The sequence below is a fragment of the Candoia aspera genome, chromosome 2 (assembly GCF_035149785.1).
Source record: "Candoia aspera isolate rCanAsp1 chromosome 2, rCanAsp1.hap2, whole genome shotgun sequence".
Lineage (NCBI taxonomy): Eukaryota > Metazoa > Chordata > Lepidosauria > Squamata > Boidae > Candoia > Candoia aspera.
In genome coordinates, this window is record NC_086154.1 from 255,401,883 (window position 1) to 255,423,705 (window position 21,823).

Consider the following 21,823-nt stretch of genomic DNA (forward strand, 5'->3'; position numbering starts at 1 on the left):
TAGCCCTAGCATTAAAACTGTTACTTAAGTCATAGTTGGTGTATGTTTTGGTTATGGTGGCAAAGGCACAAAACTTCTAATTTGTTTACTGTATTTGTAAATAAATTTTTTAGTCTTACCCATGCCTATGAAAATTAATTCCTGATAGCAATAAGTAGGATTTTTTTTTAATGCCAGTGCTATATGATAGATATAGTTGAAAAAACATTTTAAAAGGCGGCGGTAGCACACCATTTCTTTATTGTTTCAAAGAAAACTCATGGAGTTGAGTGCAATTTGCAGAAGTGTTTTCTTTTTTAGCTTTTTGAAATGGCCATATTGGTGGAATTAATTGTCTTCTAGATTAGAGATAGGATTCAGGTTTGTACATTCTCATGTAATTTTCTACCAGGCTGCTGAGGTCTACCAGCCTGAGCTAGATACAGAATGGTGGCTAAAGGGATGCAGTTGATTTTTTGTGGAATCCCTTGAGTCATAGACTTGAGATAATTTCATATTTACAAATCTATACAACAGATTAGGGATTACTACAGAAAACCAGTATTGCCCAGAATTGCCAAGATTAGTTAAATGCAAACAATTAACACTTGCTTACTTAAAGCAAAGAAGATTGATTATGTGCCATTAAGTCAGTGTCAGGTCCAAGCAATCACACAGATAGACCTTCTCCAGGATGATTGGTCCCTATCTTGGTCCTTCAGATCTTCCAGTGATCCACTTACCATCCTCTTCTATCTCCTTCCCACTTTCCCAGTATTATAGACTTCTCCAGAGAGGTAGATCTTCACATAATATGTCCAAAATACAATAATTTGAGCGTGGTCATTTGTGCCTCAAGTGAGAACTCTGGATTGATTTGTTCTGTGGTCCATTTGTTTTGTTTTCTTGGCCATCCACGGTATTCCCAGGAGTTTTTTCCAACACCCAACTTCAGAAGCATCAATATTCTTTCTATCTTACTTCTTCGGGGTCTAACCTTTGTTCAGATAGAATCTTACAGGGAAAACCATTGCTTGCATGATTCTGATCACTGTAAATATAGACATGTAAGAGCATCTAAGGCCTGCATTGCTACTCTACCAAGTGCTAGTCTGCAGCATATTTTTTTTACCACAAATTCCTTTGCTTTTTTTTTTATCCTAAATGGCAGAAGCTATCCACTACTTCAGTATCTTCATTGTCAGTTCTAAGGCTAGTGGCTATTCCTGTTGTTATTAATTTGATTATAATGAATTTTAGTTCCATTTTTTCATTGTGCTCCTTCACTTCCAGATCATCTGCAGTTTCTATCAGAGTAGTGTCATCAGCATTGCCCAGGTTATTGAGGTTTCTTCCTTCAGTTTTAAAACCACACTCAACTTCTTCCAATCCAGCTTCTAGATAAAATGTCTAGTACATAGACATTCATTGTTTTATCTTGCAGTTTTACTTGCTGCTGTAAAAGAGTTGGAAGCACCAGCTACTCTAGGATAGACCTCCCGGAGGTATGCTCCTAGACCCCAGTCTATTTTTCTACTCACCCCTGATCTAGATGATAATGAAATGTAAGTAGGTGCAGGAAACCAGAAGTATTATATTTATTCAGAAGCAAGCATGCACAGTTTTTTCTGGGCTGAGGATGTGCTGGGGCCCACATTCAAAAAGTAGAGGATAAAGCCAGGAAAAATAAATAAATTTAATTCAAATTAAATACAGTACAATCAATATGATCACTCTCTACTCTTAAATTTTATAATATCTGTTGTCATATTAAAATACAATATGCTAATCATGTTTGTAGCTCTCCTGTGGATGTACCCAAGGTTTTGGGGCCCATAAGTAGCGCTGCAGCCTCAGCTGATGCAACTTCATTGTACAGTATGAGAGATGTAGGTGCTGCAGTGGATGTACCTTTTAAATTAGCTTCTAAAATTCCTTTATAGACCTTGGCAAAAGGTCTTTGACACTTTCATATCAGTGGCTGATGGTAATGTTTGTATTAGCATTAAACTGCTTGTAACAGGATGCATTGGTGTGTAAAGAAAAGTTACTCATTAACTGACTAGCAGTTCTGGATGGATTGTGACAATGATTCTTTGCGCACATATATTTTTTAAAATGATTAACAATGAAAGCTTGACATTGCTGTTTGGTTAACTTCATAATACCCATCTTACTGTTGTTGTCATATTCTCTTCTAGGGGAAGACTGAAATTCACCAAACAAGACAATCTGAAATTCTGAAGGTAAAAAGCTTTTTGGGTATCTAAAAAATTAAATGATATTCAAATAGGATGTTTTAGTATGAGGAACGTCTGTATGTTGTTACATTGAAACCTAGGCATAAAATAGTGTGTGGTTACCTGCTGAAATGAAACATTTGGTTTCTGGCTCTCTTTGGGCTTCCCAAATTTACTGTTGGTTTTGAGCTCCAAATAGCCAGGCCACCCTTTTGACCCATACCACGCTGTACATCATACTTCACAAAAAGCAAATAAGTGAATTTCCCATCCATATTCTCCCCAAAATAATTTTTTCTGTTAATTTAATCAGTTGGAATAGTATTAGGTTTAATGTTATGCTTTGCAAGAGGTGTGCCAGGATGTTGTTGTTTGTAAGGTTTGTGTACACACTTATGATTAATTTGCATCCCAAAGTAGTTTAGAGATCTTCCTCATTGTTCCAGATACGTTCTTGAACTTCAGATATTTGCTTCCTTCTGTACCTCACCCAAAACACGATGAGAAAAATACAGCAATTCTTGCTTATCTCTTGTATCACATTTAAAAAAAGAAGCAAAGCTTTATCCCTTCAGCTTTATTACTGCACAGAAACTCACTTTGGTTCTTTGCTTTCCTTTACGTGGAAGAGCATTTGAGAATCACATAGACCATAACTGTAGTCCATGCTGGCACAATGGCATTGGAATAATTCAGAACAGAGTGTCTAAATAATATATTTTTAGTTGAAAATCACCGGCTTTGTGCCTTGATTTTTTTGTTTGTTTGTTTGTTTCTCTTTCCAAGAGAATTTGTGTTGGTGAACTCCGAGGACCAATAAGCCTTCATTAAATATTTATTGAACATAATAGTATTGAATCTTCTTCCTTGGATGATCTCAACTGGACACTGAGATTAAAACCTGGATGTTTGCTTCTATGATTTAACAGATAACAGTCATGCTCTCAAAATTGACATTATGTTAAATACACAAGTGTTTTAGAATTACAATCCGTGTGTTTGGTTTGGATATAAAATCCATATGACAGTGTTCTAGGAATTCTTTGGGGGGTTGCATTTCCATCAATTTCATGCTTTCAGGAACTTCAGATATTTTAAAGGATAATTCAAGAAACGTCTCTAAGTCTGCCAGCTAGCTAATCTAGTTAAGTGCTTGCATATCCCAGAGGCATGGATTCTTGACCGATGGGTAAAGAGATTAATTGTATGATCTCTGTCTCTCTTTTTTAATCCACACATTTTCTAAATTCCAATTAAATATGACAAGCTTTTGTTCTCTTTTATGTTAGAGTATTTATAAATGACAGCCAAGAATCTCTGTTGTGAATAGAAGAAGGAGGTGTTATTAGTGAGAAGGCAGCACACTCGACTCTGCCGGTGAGATGCTAATTTCATCTGGCATGTACCATCTCTGAATAAAATACATTTTTTCTACATACTTGTTTTGTTCATTAACAGTGCAGTCCTGTTTCTACCTTCTCAGAGGTATAGTACATTAAATTAAATGAGACTTATTCCCAGACTCTTACCTGTAGGCCAACCTTCCCCAACCCAAATATTTTGGGATTATGAGACCCTAAATCCCCTGATAACATGGTTGTTAATCATGCTGCTTGTAAACCCACATTATTTGGAGAAAACCAGGTTAGGGGAAAGTACTGAACAGAACTGAAGCATAAGACAAAGATAATAATCCAAGGAACTATGAGTATTCTTGGGTATCTCAAGCAGTGCCCTCCAGAGTAAAAGGAGAGGTTCTTCTTCTATTGCCAGTGGCTGTGCTTTACTTTTCAACCACAGTTGAAAGATTCTGCAAGATTTCCTGCAGGCCCACAGGCATGCTAGAAAAAATTCTTTGAATCCTAGTTAAAAAGTACACTCGCCTGAATGTTAGCTGCTCATTTTCCAGTGGTTTTCTGTTACAAAAATTGGCCACATTAACATGCAAAGATAAACCAGGTTTCCTGGCTTAAGTAGCATAGCTCCTCACTGAAATTTCACCAAGAACAGTTAGCTTATTGTGATGCTGGAACGCGGATCTCAGTTTGTTCCTTCCAAACCAACACAGATTTGTAAGTCAGTAATAAACCCTAGGAAAAAGAAAGCTAGGGAATAAAAATAGTGGCCAGTTGGTTATTGGAGAATGGATTATAGAGTTCTGTGTATTAAATGTTCCTTTCTGCTCTTGGTTTTTGAGAGTAAATTCAGTAGGCTTTGAGCTAAAAAGTAGCTTTTCTGATGGTAGGATCCTGTGTTCTTGAGCAAGCTTTACTTTATGGCAGTGTTTGTTTCTCAACCTTAGCAACATTAAGATGTGTGGACTTCCCCATGCTGGCTGGGGAATTCTGGGAGTTGAAGTCCACACATCTTAAAGTTGCCAAGGTTGAGAAACATTGGTTTATGGTATTTAAATGATGTTTCAGTGATTATTGTCTTACTACTACTCCTTCCACTGTCATCTTAATTTTTAATTCATAGAATCATAGAGTTGGAAGAGGCCATTTAAGCCAATGAATGCAAACCTCTGTTTAGTGCAGGAGTCCAAATTGCATTCATGACAGATGGCTGTTGAGCTGTTCTTAAGTCTGGAAGTTTTTTCCTAACATTAAATTGGTATTTGCCTTCCTGTAACTTGAATCCCTCATTCTTTGTCTTGCTCTTTGGAATGAGAGAGAATTAGTCTTGACCTTTTTCTGTGTGACATCTCTTCAGGTATTTGAATAGTGCTATCATATGCCACTCGGTAACCATATCTCAAGACTAAATGTACCAAGATCTTTCAATCTTTATTTGTAAGACTTGGTTTTTAGTCCCTTGATCGTCTTTGTTGCCTTACAGGTAGTCCTCGCTTACTGACTGCCTCGTTTAGCAACTGTTTAAAGTTACAACAGTGTTAAAAAGCAGCTTTGTGACCAATCCTTGCATTTATGACCATCACAGCATCCTGCAGTCCTGTGATCGTCATTTGCACGCTTCCCAACTGGCTTGCGACAAGCAGAGTTAATGGAGAATGCAGAAATAAAATCTCAAGTCACAGTCATGTGATATTTTTCCATCAAGTTCTTTCACACTGCTATAATCTGTGGATTTGGGTCTCTGATTTGGTGATCTGCGTTTGTTGTTTTATCATGGTTATTTCTATAGCTCTTTGCATGTATTTCCATGCATATGTGATGCTGTCACTGTATTTTAAATTCCCTCAATCTCTTTGTAGGCTTTTCGTCAGTGACGTGAAACTGGACTGGATTAATGAGAAGATGGGAGCAGCAAGCAGCAGCATTAGTGACCTTCCGGAAAATGAATATTTAAAAAGACTGTCAGGCCGAGAGGCGATCTCTGAGAATGACCCATTTTGGAATCAGTTGCTGTCTTTTAGCTTTAATACCCCAACAAATAGGTAAGTGTTACACATTTAATAATGACATTTAGTAATGACATTCTTGGGTTTTCTAGCTAGTTAAACGAAAAGCCAGTGTTTTTGTTTAAAGGGGAGGTTTCATAGCTCTCTGTTTGCCGATGAGCCTCCTGTAAGACTGCTCAGCATAAACTTATCCAGAGGCCATGGTGTCTTTCACATGCCTTCCTTCTTTTTCTCTTGTAGGAAGTAGGGTTCTGGCATTGCTCTTTGGCACATGGGAAAGAAGGTTGATGAAGTAATGGGTGGGGAAGAATCCTGCTGCATCTCCTCATGGTGGTGCTTGGTCTTTAAAGAGGCAGAACCCTTCTTGGATAAAGGCCTTGTAACTAGCTGGTCAGAGCAGTGGCATTATTCTTTCTCCTGTTCGTGGCAATTCAGGTCATCACCAAAGAGGTTTTGGTTAATTGATATGCTTACCAAATATACTTGCCCTAAATTAAGTTGGTGGATATCTTTGCAAACCCTTTTGGACAGGCAGTAATGGCACTCTCAGATAATTTAACTAGGAGTAGTTGAATAAGTTAACTAACATTAGAATGAACATTGCCTGCTTTTCTTGGGTATTCAAGAGGTTCTCCTCTACATCAAGGCTTGCAATAACTTTCTTCATCCCAGGAGATGACGGTCAGTCAAGGAGGTGAGGTTGCAGAATTTCCATTATTGCATTTCCCTGAAAGAACAGTACCTATGCCTGTTCTTCACATTCGCTTTCTTTACATTAAATTATGATGAATGTGGAGAAATGTGTGTGGAAGTTTTTTTTTTTTCCTTCCTTGCTAGAACCCAGGTTGATCCAATGAATGGTTAGTGGAAGGTTTTGGACTGATAAAAGGAAGTATTTCTTTACTCAATGCATAGTAAGTCTGTGAACGTCCTGATGCAAAATCATTTTGTGTGATCACTGAAGTGTGTAGGAAGGGTGTTGTTTATTAAAGTGCAGCCTGCAGATTGATGGTTTCTTGGAAGCAAGCCTGCAGCTCTTCAATTCCACACACCCCCACATTTCAGGATGCCAGCTGTGTGTTTTAGGTGTTAACTAAAGCCAGTCCCTTTAGATCCTCCCTGCCTGAGTGTTAAAGTTACTTTTTTTCTCCTTCTGGGGCTATTACCTTTTTAAATGTGTGAGTTTAATGTTACTGAACTATTTGCTCTTAGTTTTGACTGTTTCCTGCTTTCCTGATAATTTTTCTTGATATGGGAAGCTTTCATCCTATTTCTTAATATTTCTTATTACTCTGTGAACAAGCAAATATCATTTGTATTCAGTTCAGGGTCAGCATGTCTCAGTGCTCAATCAGTATTTAACAATACTTTTTAAAGTATAACTTGAGAGTAAGAAAGAGTCAGAAAAATGTCTTGAACGCTAGATGGTGCTGATGTATGGCAGCTGAGCAATTTAGTTTTGTAGTGGATGTTTCAGTTGCACAGTTAAGATACCTCAAAAGTAAATTGTTCCCTTGATGAAATGCCACAATGTTTTCAAGCGTTGCAGTCATATGTGTGTATGTTTTGCTGCTTGTACTCAAGCTGGGGTATCTCCTCAGCACACACACTTCTAATGAAATAGATACATGTGCTCTTTCTTATCTCTCCTGGTTTAGCAGCCAGCCATGCTTTGGCATCTGAATGGTTTGCAGACCTGTTCTGCAGGCAGACCACAGTTTGTCCTCACCCTGGAAGTGTTAGAGGGAGGGGAAGGATGGGAACATACAAATAAAAGGTTTATTCACCTGGCACTAAACCGGAGTTGGCACTCAACCTGTGACTCTACAGGGTTTTTTTCTTGCATGCTCTTAAAATTGCAACAACCAACCAGCCAGAAATGGGTGCCCAGTATCCCTCTGTTTTTCATAGGGAGGTGGGGGGGGGTAAGATATGTGAGCCTTCCCCTTCCTCCACCCACATACAGACTTTGATGATGTTACAGCTGCATCCACAGCAGTCTCAGCTGCTTCCTGAAAGAAGTGTGGCCTCTGGGTGCCAAACTGTTACTCACCCTTTCGCTGAATCAGGGTTTGGCATTCCATCTGAATCACCCTATTTCGTTGTTCTGTTTCCCTGAAAACTTCCAAAGTTTTGCTGTAAATGATTGTATTTGCCATGCTGCATGCTGCATGGTATGTATGGGAGCCATTCTTGCTGAGCAAGCTTGTTTAAACCATGATAGTTTCCCAACATAACCCTAAGCCTAACCAAATCTTCCTGACCATAAGCAAACTTTCTTAGTGCCTCCTGGAGATACCAAGCCTTATAACAGTAATCATTCATTTGTTCGTTTTTTAGATTAATCTTTTGCCTTTGTATTGGGTGCTACTTTGTGTATGCTGTTCTTAATTCCTGTCACATTGCTTTTTGTCTCAGGTGGACCTGTGACATTGCTAATAAGTTGACCAAATGACTTGACCAAATATACAGTTTATTAAAGAAGGCAAGATAAAAATATAATACAATAATAATAAATAGGAGGAGGAGAAAGAACAGGAGGAGGAAAGAGGAAGAAGAAATAGCTATTTTACCCAGTGTGTTTGTATGAATCAGTACAATAGAAGCAGGGTAGGACTCCTATGTAATAGTGGCTTAGTTTTTCCATCCATCCATGGTATCATGGATGCTACTGATAGGATGAATTTCCTCCTCCTTCCTGCAGTTCCTGACACTCCAGTTTTGCTTTGGAGGGTTCAAGTGCATGAATAGGGATATACCCTGAAGGCAAAAAAACAGGTACCCTCACAAGATTAAAACTCTGCTTGCACAGGATTAAGAGATTCTTGACAACTGACTTGCTGATAAGAGTTCATACTCAGTTTTTTGTTTTGTGACAGGTCCCTTTTTTAGATATTAATTGATTCACTGCGTCAAGATACCAAGTCCTTTCTCAAACAGGGATGGCCAGGATTCATTTAATTCCCACTTGCAATTCAACTGTGGCTGATACTGTAGGAGAATCTTTCCTTCAAGTAAATACCAGGGTTTGGTGATGGTGGGGAGCTTCCCTCACACTTTCTTCTGTATTACTTTTATGAAAGCAGCATACCATTTTTAACACAGAATTGCAATTTTTGAAGCGGTCTCTTACTACCTTGTGCATTGAGCTGAGCTTCTGCTTATTTGCCCCTCTTTAGTGGAGACAAATGTTTCCTGCAGGCTCTCCTGATGCTAGCGTGCATCATGTGTGGACCTTGCAGCCAAAGCTTTAAGTGGATATGGGCAAGAAGTTTTCTTTATTGTTATCCCCCTACTTCCCTTCTGAAGGCAGCATATGTTAACAGCGCATGAAGGGTGGGAGGAAGGATGTACGTTGCTTCCCCCTGTCCTGTAGTTAATGTATTTGCTGCCCTGAATCCCCAAGAACTCCTGGGTCTTGATTCCTTTCATGGCATATTTGCTCTTGCACAGGTGTGTGTTGTTTTCTTGCTGGAAAGTATCAAACCTAAAGCAGAATTTGCTAAAAAAAAAACAACCCACTATGCTTCTCTTAATACGTACTCTTCACTTTGCTCTTTCCCCCCAGTTTTTACAGATGGGGTGGTTGAAGAACAGTATGTCTGACCTCTTAATGGAAAATCATAAAAGTAGCTACGTTTCACGTTGCTTTAATACAGGAGTTTTTAAAGAAAGTGTATGCAATAAATTATTGGTAGCTCTTATACACTTCATTGTTATTTTCCTGCGGATAGTCTATTACAGTCTATATATTTTCATATGACTGTAGGGAATAGGGTAATTATTGTATGTGTGTGTGTGAGAGAGAGAGAGAGAGAGATCATAAAGTAAGTGTAAGTAAAGCAATACAACATTCATGGAAGTTATTTTGAAAGGCACATTTTCTTATTTAAGGCTAAAAGTGAGATAAGACTAGGATTAAGTTGAGATGCTTAAGTTATTTGTTTTTACATACATAACATTTAATAAAAGTCCTTTATTAAGGGGGTTACATAAAACAAAAAATAGGTATTTAGGTTCACCTTTTTCTGTGGTGATGTCTGCTCCTGTCTTAAAGCAACTGACTACCATGTGGACAATCGCCACACATTTTGATGCCTTTAGACTGCTTGGGTGGCTGTTGGCTTGGCTTATGAGCTGTGTAGAGATTGCAGGGAGTTCAAGTGTGACTTCTGGACAAAAGGATTCAGAACTATTTCCTTTACGACAGTGCACAGATAATAGAAAAGTTAGTTGTGCCTACTTATCTTAGAAGACAGAAATGATTGACTAGGTATGGATGAGGAAATGCATTTTTCCTGCCTGGATAGTGGGAGATGGAGAAGGCAATTTTTTCTCCTTTTGAGTGAAAAAGCTAATAGGAAGGAGTGGTCCCTGCCCTGTAATAGTGGGAATGAACCAGGAAAAGGACAAGGCTTTTGAAATGAGGAGAGGGTAGAAGAACGTAGATCTTGGCATTCGTTATTTATATGGATTTGTATAGAAATGGCCGCAACTTCAGTAAAATTGTGTCTGGTGACGTTTTGTTGCAAAGAGGGAAAGAATATTTAATTTGGGGGGGGTTGATAATTGATAAACCTTGGTCATTTATTGGTCGCAGATTTACTTTGACATTACCTGGCAGGTGTGAGCTTGTTCAAACCTGTGTTCCAAAGTCCGTCAATTCATTCTGGGAAATGTGGCTTCAAATTGCAAGGCAAGGTAAAATGTTGGTGTCAGTTTTTAACTGTTGCTTAATTTAACCTCATTTTGTCAGTTTAGTCATTTACTGCAAGTAAATGTTGGGAAACATTTAATGTTAAGAAACTCTAGGATTATAGCTATCATAAACTGTGCAAAGATTTCCCAAGAACAGCACCAAATGCCCATCAGTTAGCCAAAGAATTACTTTATCACAAAGAATGCAATCTTGTATTTTATATATATAAAACAGAGAACACATAGTCTTTGGAAACTATCTTTTAGGCCCCCCTCACTTTGGCGAACAAGAATGACTTCTCTGTGGATGAATATCGGGATCCTTTCCATTCTATTTCTGTGCATGTTGGCAGGACACTTTTATCTTACCCTCCAGTCATGTTGATTATGAGAAGATAGGCATTTTTAGCTCTTTGTTGTCCAAGAAGGAGGAAGCCATGACATTATTTTTCCAGTAGGAGAAGAGACTAGCAGCTCAGGACTGTGTTGTCAACTGGGCAAATGATTAATCTGTCTTCCATGCTAGTTACCTGGGAGGAATGCTGTGGTGTTTGTTTCTCAATGTCTTCTTCTGTCAATGTTGGTAGTTATAGGAATGACTGTGTAGCAAATACCAAGCATTTATTTATTTATTAGTTAATCAAATTTATCACTGCCCATCTCCCCCCAAGGAGGGACTCTGGGGGCTTTACAATAAAACACAATTAAAACAATGCAATAGAAAACTATAGAATAAATATAATACATAATAAAATATAAATATGATGGGAACCCAATGGCTAAAAGTTCTCTATAAACCCACAAGTAAAACAGGGCCATTCTAGGGAGCTAGCCATTCCCAGAAGTGACTGTTCTCCCTCCCACCCCAGGCATGGTGGCAAAACCAGGTCTTCAGCTGTTTTCTGAAGTCCAGGAGGGAGGGGGCCAACCTCACTTCCAGGGGAAGGATGTTCCAAAGGGCAGGAGCTGCTGCAGAGAAGGCTCGCCTCCTGGACCCTGCCAGATGGAATTCTCTTACAGACGGGGTCTGTAGCATGCCCTCTCTGCATGTCCGGGTGGGATGGGTTGATGTAATGGGGGTGAGACGGTCCCTTAGGTAACCTCGACCCATGCCATGTAGGGCTTTAAAGGTGATAGCCAACACCTTGAATTGGACCCGGAAGCAAACCGGCACCCAGTGCAGCTTGTGGAGCAAAGGAGTAATATGTGCTGATCTCGAAGCACCTAAAATCACTCACACAGTTGCATTTTGGACCAGCTGTAGCTTCTGGATACTCTTCAAGGGTAGCCCCATGTAGAGCGCATTGCAGTAGTCTATATGAGAGATGACCAGGACATGAGTGACTGTTCGAAGGGCCTCTCGCTCCAGGAAGAGGCGTAACTGGCACACAACACAAAGTTGCACAAAGGCCCTCCTAGCCACAACTGCCACCTGCTCTTTGAGCAGGAGTTGTGAGTCCAAGAGGACCCCCAAATTACCTACCGGGTCTGTCTGGGGCTGTGCGACCCCATCCAGAACTAAAGATGACAGTTTCCCAGATACTGAGGAGCCATTAATCCACAGCCACTCCGTCTTACCAGGGTTCAGCCGCAGCCTGTTGTCCCCCATCGAGGCACCCACAGCCCCCAGACACTCGGAAAGGGTGGTCACGGCATCACTTACTTCACCCGGGATGGAGATGTATAATTGAGTATCATCAGCATATTGATGATACCTCATCCCATAGTGACAGATGATCTTGCCCGGTGGTTTCATGTAGCTGTTAAAAAGGAGCAGAGAGAGTACCGAGCCCTGCAGCACCCCACAGAGTAAGGGCTGTGGGCTGGATCTCTCATTCCCTATCAACACCAACTGGGACCAGCCCCAGAGGAAGGAGGTGAACCAGCGCAGAACCATGCTGTCCACCCCCAACTCCCTAAGTCGGTCCAGAAGGATACCATGGTCGATGGTATCGAAAGCCGCTGAGAGGTCAAGAAGAGCAAGGATGGAGTATCTTTTGTCTTTAGTGCAACCAGACAATAAGAGAAAATTGAAGCAGGGCTCACAGAGTAGGGGGCAAGCAGGAGAATAGCTGTTCAATACAACACAGAATGAAGGTTATTTCACATATCACTTTCTTGATCATGAATGCTGTAATATGACTTGGTCATCATAGATAATTATACATTAACCTAACTTTCCTCCAACTAAAATTTTCCGTTGGAGCTAATTCATAGCTGATAGTCTTCCAAGTATGAAAGTTACTTGGATGTTACATGTCCTTTCATGATAGAGATAGATGAGCAGGCAAGCAAGATATTTTCAAGTTCACCAGCAGTTCTGCAGGCCTCTCCTTCTTGGTTATGGATGGAATCCTAGTTTTCAAAGTAACTCTTAGATGGGATGTATTTTCATCTGAGCAAAAGATGAAATGTCAGCAAAATTGACATGATGTGATAAAAGCATGTTGACTCCCATTATACAAATCCTTTGGTAGCACTCATTTTTTAGGTTGTTTGGCAGTTCACTGCTGATTCCCTGCATTGTGGTTAATACAAGGAAGTGAACAACTGAAGTTTACAATCAAGAAGGCTCCATTTAGACTTCTTGTGCTGCTCATGGATATATGTATTGTACCCTTATATCAGTCTTGGCCCCTCACAACTATATAGACATGTCCATGTGGTTTTCTTGGCAATAGTTTTGGAAGTGGCTTGCCGCTGCCTTCTTCCTGGGGAGGCAAAAAAGGTTAACAAAATAATGATTAAATACTTTATATGTGTCTATGGTCTTTTGCATTAGGGCAGCCTATTGGAGAGGATATTTACGCTTCCTGCAGTAAGGTACTGCTTACGTGTCATTCATTGTTAAGGTTAAGTCCATAGTGTCTTTGGTCTTTAAGTCTTGGATTGTTTTTTTAAGTCAGCTATGTCTCTGCTAAATACACTTCTGTGCTTGGAAAATACCATATCGCCCCTGTTGCCGTTAATTTTTTTCAAAATCAGAAAGCGGTTTGAAGTTTAACAGTGCCATACTATGGGCTAATGAAAAGGATCTGTACTGAAGGAACTTGTGTCTTGAGCTTGGTACTCAGTCATTTTAATTGAGCAGTACCTTTGTAGGGGTTGTGACGCACAGGAAACGTAATAAATATGAAGTGTTAGTTTGCTGCTTTCATGTCACTTCATGAATCTTTGTAGATGACATATGGGTTTATTTTCTGTGCAAATAGGTAAAATAGTTCATTGACTGTCTTTGTAGCTCTCCCAGAAATCAAACACATTTTCCAGCCGTTTTTCTCCTTTACAAAATGTAGTCATTATTATTGCATGACAGTTGACTCTGCATTTTGTTGGAAAGTTTGCCTTTGGTTCCCAAATAGAGTTGTGTGTTGGCATCGCCCTGAAGGGATTAGTTACACAGCTCTTAACAGTGGGAGTGTATTTTATCTTAATTGTCCACATATACTGTGATTTACATGTGTGTAAGCAACTCGTTCATAAGTTGCTTTTGTTGTTGTTTATTCGTTTAGTCGCTTCCGACTCTTCGTGACTTCATGGACCAGCCCACGCCAGAGCTTCCTGTCGGTCGTCAACACCCCCAGCTCCCCCAGGGACAAGTCCGTCACCTCTAGAATATCATCCGTCCACCTTGCCCTTGGCCGGCCCCTCTTCCTTTTGCCCTCCACTCTCCCTAGCATCAGCATCTTCTCCAGGGTGTCCTGTCTTCTCATTATGTGGCCAAAGTATTTCAGTTTTGCCTTTAATATCATTCCCTCAAGTGAGCAGTCTGGCTTTATTTCCTGGAGGATGGACTGGTCTGATCTTCTTGCAGTCCAAGGCACTCTCAGAATTTTCCTCCAACACCACAGTTCAAAAGCATCTATCTTCCTTCTCTCAGCCTTCCTTATGGTCCAGCTCTCGCAGCCATATGTTACTACAGGGAACACCATTGCTTTAACTATGCGGACCCTTGTTGTCAGTGTGAGGTCTCTGCTCTTGACTATTGAGATTTGTCATTGCTCTTCTCTCAAGGATTAAGCATCTTCTGATTTCCTGACTGCAGTCAGCATCTGCAGTAATCTTCGCACCTAGGAATACAAAGTCTTTCACTGCTTCTACATTTTCTCCCTCTATTTGCCAGTTATCAATCAAGCTGGTTGCCATAATCTTGGTTTTTTTGAGGTTTAGCTGCAAGCCAGCTTTTGCACTTTCTTCTTTTACCTTCATGATAAGGCTCCTCAGTTCCTCTTCGCTTTCAGCCATCAAAGTGGTATCATCTGCATATCTGAGATTGTTAATGTTTCTTCCAGTAATTTTAACTCCAGCCTTGGATTCCTCAAGCCCAGCATGTCGCATGATGTGTTCTGCGTACAAGTTGAATAGGTAGGGTGAGAGTATACAGCCCTGCCGTATTCCTTTCCCAATCTTAAACCAGTCCGTTGTTCCGTGGTCTGTTCTTACTGTTGCTAGTTGGTCGTTATACAGATTCTTCAGGAGGCAGACAAGATGATTTGGTATCCCCATACCGCTGAGAACTTGCCACAATTTGTTATGGTCCACACAGTCAAAGGCTTTAGAATAGTCAATAAAACAGAAAGAGATGTTTTTCTGAAACTCCCTGGCTTTTTCCATTCTCCAGCAGATATTGGCAATTTGGTCCCTAGTTCCTCTGCCTTTTCTAAACCTAGCTTGTACATCTGGCAATTCTCGCTCCATGAATTGCCGAAGTCTACCTTGCAAAATCTTGAGCATTACCTTACTGGCATGTGAAATGAGTGCCACTGTTTGATAGTTTGAACATCCTTTAGTGTTTCCCTTTTTTGGTATGGGGATATAAGTTGATTTTTTCCAGTCTGATGGCCATTCTTGTGTTTTCCAAATTTGCTGGCATATAGCATGCATTACCTTGATAGCATCATCTTGCAAGATTTTGAACAGTTCAGCTGGGATGCCGTCGTCTCCTGTTGCCTTGTTATTAGCAATGCTTCTTAAGGCCCATTCAACCTCACTCTTCAGGATGTCTGGCTCTAGCTCACTGACCACACCGTCAAAGCTATCCCCGATATTGTTATCCTTCCTATACAGGTCTTCTGTATATTCTTGCCACCTTTTCTTGATCTGTTCTTCTTCTGTTAGGTCCTTGCCATCTTTGTTTTTGATCATGCCCATTTTTGCCTGGAATTTACCTCCAATGTTTCTAATTTTCTGGAAGAGGTCTCTTGTCCTTCCTATTCTATTGTCTTCTTCCACTTCCGCGCATTGCTTGTTTAAAAATAATTCCTTATCTCTTCTGGCTAACCTCTGGAATTTTGCATTTAATTGGGCATATCTCCCCCTATCACTGTTGCCTTTTGCTTTCCTTCTTTCTCGGGCTACTTCTAGTGTCTCAGCAGAGAGCCATTTTGCCTTCTTGGTTTTCTCTTTCTTTGGGATGTATTTTGTTGCCGCCTCTTGAACAATGTTGCGAACTTCTGTCCATAGTTCTTCTAGGACCCTATCTACTAAGTCCAGTCCCTTAAATCTATTCTTCACCTCCACTGCATATTCCTTAGGGGTATTAGTGAGCTCATATCTAGCTGATCTGTGGGTCTTCCCTAATCTCTTTAGTCTGCTCCTAAATTGTGCAAGAAGAAGTTCGTGATCTGAACTACAGTCAGCTCCAGGTCTTGTTTTTACCGACTGTATAGATGCCCGCCACCTTTGTCTGCAAAGGATGTAGTCGATCTGATTTCGGTGTTGTCCATCTGGTGAAGTCCATGTATAAAGCCGCCTCTTAGGTTGTTGGAAGAGAGTGTTTGTTATGCAGAGTGAGTTGTCTTGGCAAAATTCTATCAGCCTATGTCCTGCTTCGTTTTGTTCTCCCAGGCCATGCTTACCTGTAATTCCAGGTGTCATTTGACTGCCCACCTTAGCATTCCAGTCTCCTGTGATGAAAATAACATCTCTTTTAGGCGTGTTGTCCAGTAGGTGCTGCAGATCCTCATAGAACTGCTCTACTTCAGCTTCTTCAGCATCTGTGGTTGGGATGTATATTTGGATCACTGTGCTGTTAGATGGCTTGCCCTGAATTCAAATTGAGATCATTCTATCATTTTTTGGATTGTATCCAAGCACTGCTTTAGCCACTTTACTATTAATTATGAAGGCTACTCCATTTCTTCTGTGGTCCTCTTGTCCACAGTAGTAGATCTGGTGGTCATTTGATGTGAAGTGGCCCATTCCAGTCCATTTCAGTTCACTGACGCCCAAAATGTCTATCTTTAATCTTGACATCTCACCAATAACCACATCCAATTTGCCCTGGCTCATAGATCTTACATTCCAGGCTCCAATGGTGTGTTGATCCTTAGAACATCGGATTTGCCGTTCACCACCAGCACTGTCGGCCGCTAGCCGTCCTTTCGGCTTTGAGCTAGCTGCGTCATCACGTCTGGGGCTAGTTGAACTCATCCTCTGTTCCTCCCCAGTAGCATTTTGACCATCTTCCGACCTGGGGGTCTCATCTTCCGATGGTATACCGACATATCTCTGGTTGTACTGATCCATTTAGTTTTCACGGCAAGAATACTGGGGTGGGTTGCCGTTACCTTCCCCAGGGATTGCATTTAGTCTGACCTCTCTGTCATGACCTTCTCGTCTTGGGTGGCCCTTCACGGTTTAGCTCATGGCATCGTTGAGGTGCTCAAGCTCCAGCACCACGACAAGGTAACGATCCTTTGCTGAAGTCATTACTTGCTGAGTAATTTGGGCCATCCATTTTTGAAACTGCTCTATAAATCTTTATATTCATGTAGACATGTATGATAACTCCTTTTATTTACAATGCTGCTGCTGTTTTGCTTTTTTATCTTCGTTTTTTAAATTCTGTGCTCTCTTTCCCTGTTCTGTTTAATCAAATAAAGTCCCCCTCAACATTATGGGAAGTATTATGATTATACCTTATTGGAAGCTATCATAATGACATGCTTTCATCTTGATAACTTTTACTTAAGTATCATACTTTGGTTAAAGAATGAATAAAAACAGTTTTTCTTCTTTAAGTATAACATTTGTTTTAACCTAAAAATAATTCAATATGCCAGCAATGAATATGGGAGAATCTGGAACATGTTAGAATGTATAAGACTCTAGGAAGGGAGTCTGGATATATGGCCTGGATATATCTTGTAGCCAGATGCACTAAATAATATTTTACTGTCTGTATCCAAGCCATTGATTGGGTTCAGATATGATATTGAGCTCTGATTTGTTTAACTACAGTTTATTGAACAAATTAAACATACTAAGCCATAATAGTTTGCAACCATGTTATGGCTTATTGTATTGTGTGAATCAGGCCATTGCTTGAAATAATATTCAGAAACTGAGGCAATCTTTATTAAAGGTATAATGCAATCATCATACAGTTTTAAAAAGTCATTTATTTAATTGCTCATTATATTGCTTTTCTCCATGAAAATGCGTGTTCTTTTCCTAGCTTTCTATGACTGTCCTTGTTAATACATATCTTATAAAATGTTTGTAATACTATTATTATTAAAAATATAATTTCAACCATGGTATTTAGAAACTGTGCTTACCTGGTTATCAGTGACAATAAAGCAGCACAATATTTGGGTAATCAGCTAATCTAGGACAAGCATCTACTTTGCCAGCAGGCTACTTGTGGCTTGCCACCACCAGCTAGCATCTCCCATGCTAAAGGATTAGTTCCCAGCCCTGTTGCATTACCCAAGTTGGTGCACAATGTACTTTCTCATGAGTCAGTTTGTCTTCAAAATCAAGTTGGAAATTACCTTCCTGTAAAGACTGCAATGTTGAGTGCTCTTGCCAAGGTCTTCTGAGCCAGAAAATATTGGATGGAGAAGTCTGCTGGCAAATAGCCCTACGGGTTTGAGTTCCTATATCCCTGTGGGTCCACCAGAAACGACACTTGTTTCTGATTCTTAAAAGACAGGAAAGCTATTTTGTTCTGAAGTATACCCAGAGATGCTTGTTAGCTGAATTATTCTGGGTTGGAATATGTCTTGATCACCAGGAGCCAGCTAGAGTGTTTTAAAATGTGGAGTGAATTAGGGAAGTCCTGATTTTTACATTGAGGAGACTGTGATGTGTGCTCATTCTTTTTTCTTTTCTTTTCTTCTTTCTTTCTCCTTTTTCTTACTGTTTGTTTTTAATTATAGATGTCTGCTTCTTGAGTTAAGAAAAAGGACCACCTAGGAGATGAAGCTTTAACACTACTTGTGTGTAATCAATAGGATGTTTTAGACTTCCTGGCTTTGTATTCATATCCCATCCCACTGCTTCTGCCCCGTGTGTGTGTTTATGTGAGAGAGAAAAAGAATAATCTTTGACATGGAGTGACTCCTCTCAGATGGGTTTGCATGATCAGAGACTTCTATTATTTTTGGTGGTAATTCTAGATTTATTGAAGTTATTCAGTGTGAGCTACTGTGGTCTCTCAGTGACTTGCAGTACATGTGCTCAGCAGACTCAAGGATGCATTCTTTTTCTAGTGATATGACATGTTATTTTTAACCCACCAAGTGAGATATGGGCTGCTTGCTATGCTTTGCAGCCTTCCCACTTGCCTGAACATTTCTGGAGAGGCAGAAAAAATGGCATAGCCTAAGCCCTTGGCATCCTGCCTTTCACTTTGGGAAATGGCAAGTTGTGAAGCTCTGCCTGAAGCAATGATCCATTGGGCAAGTCCAACAGCATCGGTCAAGTGGTAGACTGTAAATCAACGTAAAGCAGGAAAAACGTTTACATTAAATTGGTTTAAATTGTTTTAATAATATAGAATATATAAAGATGTCAGTTCTACTTTTTGAAAACTTGCTTGCCAAAATAGAGGACAATATTGGAGCAGATATAACTGCTTATTAGAAACAGCCTTATTTTGTTCTGTGTTGCTGTTTTTTTTTCCTCTCCCAGAAGCAGAAACAAATGCCTGATATTTTTTTTTCCATGTTACACTTGATAGTTGAACTTTTAGAGGAGTGGCATAGAAATAAATATCACTGAAATTAGACCCAAGCAATTTCTTTTGCTCCTGTAGTAAAATTAATGGAGTTGGTACCATCTCTTGTAAGCTTAACAATAGCCATAGCCAGTGTCTTCACAAACTACATTTCTGCAACTATTTTTTGGTTTGTTTTTAATCGTATGGCATAGCAGTTCGGTGTTCATGCTGCTTTTCTTGCTGGGAAATCCTTGTGAGGTCCAGCAGCCAGATGTGCAGACTATTTAGCCGTGACAAGTCACGTTGCCCAGGGTGCACCACGAGGAGGCTGGACTACATTGCACCGAGTTGGGCTGAGAGAAAGTGACTGGCCCAAGGTCACTCAGCCGGCTTTCATGCCTAGGGCGGGACTAGAACTCTCCTACTTTGCCCGATTGGCTCTTGGGCTGAGAGAGAGTGACTGGCCCAAGGTCACCCAGCTGGCTTTCAGGCCTAAAGCGGGACTAGAACTCTCCTACCATGCCTCATTGGCGCTTGGGCTGAGAGAAAGTGACTGGCCCAAGGTCACCCAGCCAGCTTTCAGGCCTAAGGCGGGACTAGAACTCACAGAGTCCTGGTTTCTAGCCCAGAATCTTAACCACTAGGCCAAATTGGCTCTCAGTGTGCAACTATAATGTGCTGTGAAAGCACTTAACAGGATAGGTTAAGTACAACAATCATAAAAATAATCTACCATTAAAACCTAGAATATTCTTCAACAATTGTACTTCCTTTAGAACATAGCAAAAATTTTAAAGACACTTGTAAGATACCACTAAGTCAGTTAAAATTATTCACTAGCAATAGATCAGTATTCTACCCAATGGTTGCTTCAGCAGCTGCTAAGAAACTCAGCTATAAAGTAGCCTTTCCATAGCCTAGGGTAAGCTAGCAGCCCTGAATTCTAGCAGCCGCAACCTCCAGTCAACACTGTCGATGTGTCTAAGTAAAAGTCCCATTTTTGTTGCTGGCTTCTCACTTAGAAACAGTTTTCAGGCACTGTACAAAAATAAGATAATAAAAAATTGTAAGCTCCAACGTTCTTTCAGAAACCAACATGCATACAGTATGTAGGGGAATCAAAGGATGAAGAGGAAGGCCAACTGATTATTTATTATATTACATTTATATGTCATGGTTTCTTTAAAAGGTAAAGGAGGCATACTTTTTTTTAACCCATAACAACAATCTTCTGAAGTAGGTTGGGACTGCGGAGCACTGATTGGTCCAAAATGTCCAGTGAGCTCCATGGTCAAGTATAGATTTGGGTTTCCCAGTCTAACATCATAATCACTAGACTCCACTGGTCCTCTCACAAAAAGATATGTTTGTAAACACAAACACGGATTTCCAAAATTCTCCAGGGAAAACTACTTACGATTCATGCAAAATATCCTATTCTTCTAAAACATATATAGCCATTTACCTGGCTTGACTAGGACAGTTGGGTTCAAAGTCTGACCCTTTTCATCTGCTTGCAGAACGTATTATGAGATATGTAGGCTCTGGTTATGGTTGGGCCTGCTAGGCAGAGACCTGATGAGCAATAGACACAGCAATAGTAGTGTTGGCAGCATGAAGTCTTTTTGCTGAACAAAACAAGGACCTTTTGCTTATGATGAACTGATACAGAGAGAGAGAACAAATTGGTTGAGAGATATATGAAAATCTGCATCCTGCGGCTGGCTCTGTCTAACCCTATTTCTATATTATTTCAGGAAGGTCAGAGGCCAATGAGCTGCTGGCCACCACCCAACAAATACCATGTGAGCTACTGTGAAGACTTATCATGTACAATATAGTCAGAAAGCAGTGTAAAATATATCAATGTAGGAGTACAACTTGTCCCCTATAGTATTTCTATTTGGTATTCTTAGAAATTTGCATTGCTTTACAGCTCATAAAGTCCTCCCTGATGTTGAACAACAAACCCCCCAAAGTGTGTAACACTTGACTGTTAATCTACAGACGGAACAGTAGATTGCAGATCTGTGAGAGGTATGAAGTTATGGTAGTGTTTCAGTTGTCATACCTTTGGCATATTCATTCCCAGAAATCATAGCTGATACGTTTTCAGAAATGTCTGAGAGCCAAAATGGAGGTTCCACTGACACACATGCATAGGTGCTGGCTAACACAAGCCATTTTATGGCTATACATATGGTCTGTCTGGGGAACATGAGCAGGTGGGAGGCATAAGGGGTTTTAGATCTTCTGCCTAATACTCTGTGATGCCCCTTCTTGTTTGCAGGCGGGGTGTGTGTGTGTCTGTTTTTGTTTTTTTCTAGCTTGAAAAACAAATTGGAATAGCTAGAGAGCATTTGCAGGGAATAATTACTGGGTAGAAAGGGATGTCTAATCCCTCTCTGTTCTTATATTAATGTAATCCGTAGCTCTGTCTTGAGGCTGACTGGATGTCTATGTGTGTGTCTGTGTGAGAGTATATGTTTTTCTGTATCATAGCACAGTGTGCCCTTATTCTCTATTTTTGACACTACTCTAGCTTCCTTGAAGTATGGTAACTTGAAAAATCAGTTTGTTGAATCTTATTCCCATAAT

General features: G+C 40.2%; 1 protein-coding gene across 2 annotated transcripts in view; it reads left to right on the forward strand.

Annotated features, from left to right (window-relative positions):
- The window catches only part of DYM (dymeclin), a 193,211-nt gene that overhangs the window by 12,737 nt on the left and 158,651 nt on the right, over positions 1–21,823 (forward strand). For both annotated transcript variants that reach the window (XM_063295837.1, XM_063295838.1), the window contains exons 2-3: positions 2,181–2,225; positions 5,434–5,616. In XM_063295837.1, the coding sequence (XP_063151907.1) occupies positions 5,477–5,616 (140 nt within the window). In that variant the 5' untranslated portion in view covers positions 2,181–2,225; positions 5,434–5,476. The remainder of the gene's footprint in view (positions 1–2,180; positions 2,226–5,433; positions 5,617–21,823) is intronic.